Raw genomic sequence first — 6,120 nt, 5'->3', positions numbered from 1 at the left:
CTGAACTCTTATATTTTTTAGCTCAGAATCTAGACTTTACTAACGTTTTCATCAAGTATTAGATTCAGGGGGAGCTAAGCTCAGAATCAAGCAGTGACTTGAATTCAGAATGAGCAAGATAAACTATTCACATCAGGATAAGTATTATTCTATATCTCTAAACTCTGAGTGAATTCAGTTTAATGTTTAAGAATTGTTCATCAAAAATCTTAGTTTTGTCATCATCAAAAAGGGGGAGATTGTAAGATCAAGTTTTGATCTAGTAGTACAACTCTATGTTTTGATGATTACAAGTTAACCTTTTGATATGAACAATTGTGGTACTCTAACGTGTTTTTCTGAGTGTGCTGTTTACAGGCTCTGACCTCAACTCAATCTCACACAAATCAGAAGCACTGTGTATAAAGGGTAACCCAAGCAACGCTTTCGCATTCACCATGTTCAGTATGAACAGTGGAAAAGCTTCAGAAGTTCTGAAGCTATACAAACTCTGATGTGGACTCAGTCGCTAGAAGCTCTGAAGATCCAGAAGTTCTGATAACCAAGAAACACTGAAGGTTCAGATGTTCTGATGGTGTAGAAGACTCTGAAGATCCAGAAGCTGAATAGTGGAAACTCTGAAGTCCAGAAGCAAGAAACTCTGAAGGCCATGTTCTTCCCTCTGAGTTCAGAATCAGAAGATACAATGGTCAGAGGATCTGTGCTTTCCCTCTGACTCTGATCAACCGGCTTTACAAGTTCCAATATGAAGCTTTCCCCTGATCAGAAGTCTCCTAGGTTAAAAGGTCAAGTCGCTATCCAAGTACAAAAGCAAGTGTACCTTCCTGACGACCTACCTAACGTTCTCAGCCACAGCAGAAGCTGGATTTTCCAGAACTGCCCTCCAACGGTAGCATTTCCCATGCAACGCTCAACCCTAATCCTTGGAGTATATATAGAGGCTGAAGATTGAAAGAAGCGGCCAAGAAACTAAGAAGAAGCAATACACGCGCAAGACATATTCAAAATATTCTAAGCTTTCTTTCATCTGAAATTCATTGTGTTTACTATAAGCTTTTTAGAAGCACTTTCTTTGTAAACAAGAACTTCATATACAGTTGTATAGTTTGCCTTTAGGAGATCAAGGTTGATCGGATCCTAGAGAAGACTAAGAGAGTGAATCTTAGTGTGAGCTAAGTCAGTGTAATTGTTAGTCACTTGTAGGTTTCAAGTGCAGTTGTAACTCTTACCTGATTAGTGGATTGCCTTCATTCTAAGAAGGAAGAAATCACCTTAACGGGTGGACTGGAGTAGCTTGAGTGATTTATCAAGTGAACCAGGATAAAATCCTTGTGTGCTTTTCTATCTCTTATCTTTAGCACTTAAGTTCTCGAAAGATTTGCCAAAATCTTTAAGGTGGAAGTTTTGTACTGAAAACGTTATTCAAACCCCCCCTTTCTACCGTTTTTCATACAGATTTGCCCGTAGTAATATAAAAGATAACGTACCCAAGGGATTGTGTTCAATGATCGATTAAGACTAGTTCTATGATTTAGTAAGCAAAAGTAAAATAAGATTGGGGGATTTGATTTAATTGTTCAACTGCAGGGAAAATTGAGAAAGCTAATAGAATTTGTGAAACTTAATTTGGAAAAATAGCACCTGGATTAGCTTCGCCAATTATCACTTATGCCTAATCAAACTTGTTTGTGTGAAATAAAAATTACTCTCTATGGTGATCTAGCCTAAGTTCTTAACTTTCTAATTCCTTAAACAAGAAAGACTTTTAATCTGAATATTAAGTCTGTGTTACGAGCACCTAAACCAACAGATTAAAGATAAAATTATAATTCCGGTCACCACTATTAACTCCTACCCTCATTCCTAAGGTCGTAGAGAAAAGTTAATAAATTCCGTTCCCTTAAATCCCTAATTTCTAATCACTCTTCCAAGTCTCACAGAAATTAGTAAAGTATTTGCTTGCAATCAAATAGAATTAAAACTGAAGCGGAATTCATAGATTGTAATAGAAATTCATCACACAACCAAAGTACAAATTAAAGCATAAGATCAAAAAGACTAGACATCCCAAGTGCTAAAGAAGAATTAGTTCCTCATAGACATGAGAAACAATTCAATATCTAAGAAGGAAAACATAAAAGATCCAAGAAAACCTGGAAAAGTACTTTCAAGAACCAAAATTATGTCTCTGGGTTGCTCCAATTCGTCACTAGGGGCTTAGAATCCCAAAAATTAGGTTTAAAACGCTATTTATAGTGTTTTTCACGTTCTGGTGGGGCTGAGATCCAGTGTGACAGGGTGCATCGTAAGAACATGCACCCTTGCAATTCCTGGCGTCTGATTCTAATCTCGTGGTGCACATGGGTGATGTACACTGTAATCACATATGCGCGAAGCAGGGAGCTGGGACCCCTTTTTTGTCTTTTCTGCTGAAGACGTGATCCGGTGCGGTTGCGCACGCTGTAAGCCAAAGTGGCACGAAATCTGGTGCGTTTAATTCCAGAACGCTGAAAAGTGTCGCGATCGCACCAGAAGTACACGGTAACTTCGCGCGGTCGCGCGGCACATAATTCCAGCCTCCAGAATTCTTTTTTAATTCCGAATTTTCTCTATCTTTTCCAAATCTTCCCCTAAAACAACAATAAAAATAAAATAAAATCATTAGAAGATAATAACAGAAAATAAATAAAATATAAAAATACTTATAATCCTAATAAATCCATAAAAATAATATATAAACTATAAAAATAACTAAAACATATTTAAAATATTAAAATGCATGAATTGCTTCTAATGTGTCCTAAAATGACCAAAATATCCTAAAAAATATTTAACCTAAATGACAATAAACTAGGAAAATAGCTCTAAATCCCGGGTCATCAGCTACAGCTGAACATGTGCACTTTATTCTGTCATATCGGAGATTGACTAATGGAGACTAAGCTCAAGTTGACATTCTCAAGCTATATGGAGTTAGGACTTGCATCATTATAGGGGTGATGTTGGGTCAAAAGGGTGGACATGAGTCGACAAGCTTTACTAAAAGGGACTTGTCCAACCACCTAGATAAGGAAAGGAGGCAAAGGGTGCAAAACAGTGATTCTGTTGCAACATTATCTTACTTACAAGCTAAGGCGGACAATGACCATCTTTATTACTTCAAGTTTTCCAAAACAGATGATGGTAATATGAAAGATTTGTTTTGGTGTGACGAGGTAAGTCGTCTTGATTATAATGCTTTTAGGGACGTGATTGTGTTTGACAGTACTTATAGAAAGAACAAGTACAACAATCCTTTAAGTGATCTTCTGTGGGTATAACCATCATAAGGAGCCAACAATATTTAGTTTCTGAACTTATTTCAAATTAGTCATGTGAGACATATGTATGGGTCTTGAATAGTTTGCATGAAGCAATGTTTAACAAAAATCCCAAAGCGGTGGTTAAAGATGGTGATCTTGTATTGAGACAAGCTATTAGAGTTGTATTTCCAAATACAACGCATAGACTTTGTGCCTGGTATATTCAACAAAATTTCGTGGAGCATGTGAAGGACCCTGATGGTTTGGATGATTTCAACTTATTCATTTATGCTACTATAACCCCAAAGAGGTTTGATGAGAAGTGGAAGTTATATATTGAGAAATATGGTCTTATAGATGATGGGTGGACAAAGATGATGTATAACATGCAAAGTTATTGGGCAAGTTCTTTCATGAAATACAGATTTTTTGCCGGTATCAGAACTACTTCAATGTGTGAAGGTATATGTAATTCAGGTTCCCTCTGATACGATTGTCCTGCACGATGCTGGGACAAGAGGTTTGACAACCGCTTAACAGTATAACAGAACTTAATAACAGAAACAATAACACACAGTAATTGTTAACCCAGTTCAGTGAAAAACTTTCACCTACGTCTGGAGGGTTTGCACCAAAAGAAAGGAAATCCACTATCTCAAGATTCAGGAATTACAGACACTCATGAACAACTCAGTTCATAGTTCACTTCCTAATCTACCCAGTGTACTTCTACTTAGAATCTCAACCTAAGTATGAGAGCCCCTCTCACTTTCTCTCAATCACTGCCACAGTGATTGGTGAACACAATGAACAATCAGAGTTTGAATGCAATCAAACAACACAGAACCCTTCTTTGCTTTATAGAATCAGTGAGCAAAGAGGATTCACAATTAACAAAGAACAAAGCACAAACACAAATCATAAAACACTTGATCTCTCTCTATTAGCTTCAGTCGTCTTCATGTTTTAGGTCTTCATCCTTTTATAGACTTCAGCAGCGGTAGCATTGGCTTAAGGGTTGGCACAGGCTGAAGAAACAGATTGCAGTAACAGCAATTCAAAACGTAATCTTGATAGATTCGGTTTACTTATTGCACAAGTAAAGATAGAAACCAATCTTTTAACAAAGATTGTTTCAACAAATAACAACCCAACAACTAAAACCCTTCTGGAATAGCTACTTGCTCCTCAAGTAACTCAAAAACTTATCTTCAGTAAATCTTCAGAGGGCCCACAACAGAAACACAAGCTGAGGACTGATGCCCTAGCTTCACGGAATCAGATGCCACGACATCTGCTTCGACAATCGGTTGTTTTGACAAAATGCATGGCAACATGTTCCAACAGTATATTTCTTTCATAAAGAGGTTTTTGCAGTGTAAATCTAGCCTGTTTGATTTTTTGCTCAATTTTGAAAGGGTTGTCAAGGAATATAGGCACAATGAGTTGCGTTCTGATTTTAAATCCATATACACCGAGCCTGTCATAACTACATCTCTTTGTGGCATTGAGCATGAGGCTGCAAAAATTCTTACCAAGAAAGTATTTATGAAAGTGAAATATGAAATTCATGATGCATTGGGTATAAATGTGGTACAACGTTTAGAGGTGTCTAATATTGTCATGCTGAGAATGAAAAAGCTTTACGATACCTTGTTGTTTATGATAAAACTCAGAAAAGATTTGTATGCCATTGTGGATTTTTTGAGTATTGTGGCATTCCTTACTGTCACATAGTTAATGCAATGAAGCATGAGGATGTGAATGAATTTCCAACTAGTCTCATATGCAGTCAGTGGTTGAAGTTAGCTAAGGCTGATTATGTTTACTCAATTCCAGCTGTGGATCTTGATTCTAAGAAGCTCGCAACGTTGCGTAGAGGTGCTATGTGCGCTTCCTGCAATATTCTGACTGAACTTTGTTGTGACAATTAGGATGATTTTGTAAGTTTTACTGAAGAAATATACAAGCTGATATCCAAAATCCAGAAACGCCATAATCCCGCTTCAACTAGAAATAGTACTATGTTCGATGTGGGTTATCCAACAGTTGTGAAGACTAGAGGTCCATTGCAAAAGAAACAAAATGCTAAGAAGAAGAGACATTGTTCTAATTGTAAGCGAGTTGGGCACACTATTAGAAAGTGTCCAAGACTATTTGATAAGAATCAAGTGTCTAATATTGATTGAGGTGAATCATCAATTTAAGGTGTTGAAGACACGAGACATGATGAGGTGATAAGATTGATATTTCATTGTGTTGTTCATCTCTACTAGTTTTATTGTGTTAATATGTTTAAATTTTGTATTTGAGGGTTAATGGAGATGGGTCATTACATGCGAAAAACGGAAATGACTATCCTGCGACACAATCACATAAGCGTAAATCTGAGGTGTGTTATATTCGTATCTATTATGTTGTATAGATCCTGAGTCCTGCAATTGAAATTAATATGCTATGGTTTAGGGTGTTAGTAGCAGCGTTCATTGTTCACAAAAGTTAAAACAGCCACTTGTGAGTCCCGCTACTCAAGTTTCTGTGAATGCATTTGTATGGACATTCATTATAACTAGACTAAAGACCCGCGCATTGTGTGAGACCCAAGTTTTTAAGCTTAGAATAAATCGATAAAATTCCTATTCACGATTAGGTTCGATGTAACATGAAGGAAAACTGAACAAGTGTTCATCAAATGGAATAAATTTATGAAGGAGAAAGTTCAGGAAAAGGCTAAGGATAACATTAGAATCGATATAAGTTATAGCGCAAGTATTATTCGCCTATGCCTAGGACAAGTGCATTAGTAAACGACTAATTT

General features: G+C 36.8%; 1 protein-coding gene across 1 annotated transcript; it reads left to right on the top strand.

Moving 5' to 3' along the window:
• The first annotated feature begins 2,999 nt into the window (after positions 1–2,999).
• On the top strand, positions 3,000–5,491 carry LOC130725140 (protein FAR1-RELATED SEQUENCE 7-like). The gene is made up of 5 exons (XM_057576393.1): positions 3,000–3,283; positions 3,403–3,681; positions 4,721–4,884; positions 5,040–5,143; positions 5,237–5,491. The coding sequence occupies exons 1-5, from the start codon at positions 3,000–3,002 to the stop codon at positions 5,489–5,491; spliced, it is 1,086 nt and encodes a 361-aa protein (XP_057432376.1).
• The last annotated feature ends 629 nt before the right edge of the window (positions 5,492–6,120 follow it).

This window comes from Lotus japonicus, chromosome 6 (genome assembly GCF_012489685.1).
Source record: "Lotus japonicus ecotype B-129 chromosome 6, LjGifu_v1.2".
NCBI lineage: Eukaryota > Viridiplantae > Streptophyta > Magnoliopsida > Fabales > Fabaceae > Lotus > Lotus japonicus.
Note: the sequence above shows the minus strand (reverse complement) of the source record. Positions and strands in the feature narration are given on the sequence as shown.

Bases quoted from the DNA above. Each gene is read 5' to 3' on its own strand.
- LOC130725140 (XM_057576393.1), top strand. From the start codon at position 3,000: ATGTTGGGTCAAAAGGGTGGACATGAGTCGACAAGCTTTACTAAAAGG. The intron at 3,284-3,402 runs GTACAACAATCC...GGTCTTGAATAG, and splicing joins AGTACTTATAGAAAGAACAA to TTTGCATGAAGCAATGTTTA. The intron at 3,682-4,720 runs GTATAACATGCA...CAATTTTGAAAG, and splicing joins GATGGGTGGACAAAGATGAT to GGTTGTCAAGGAATATAGGC.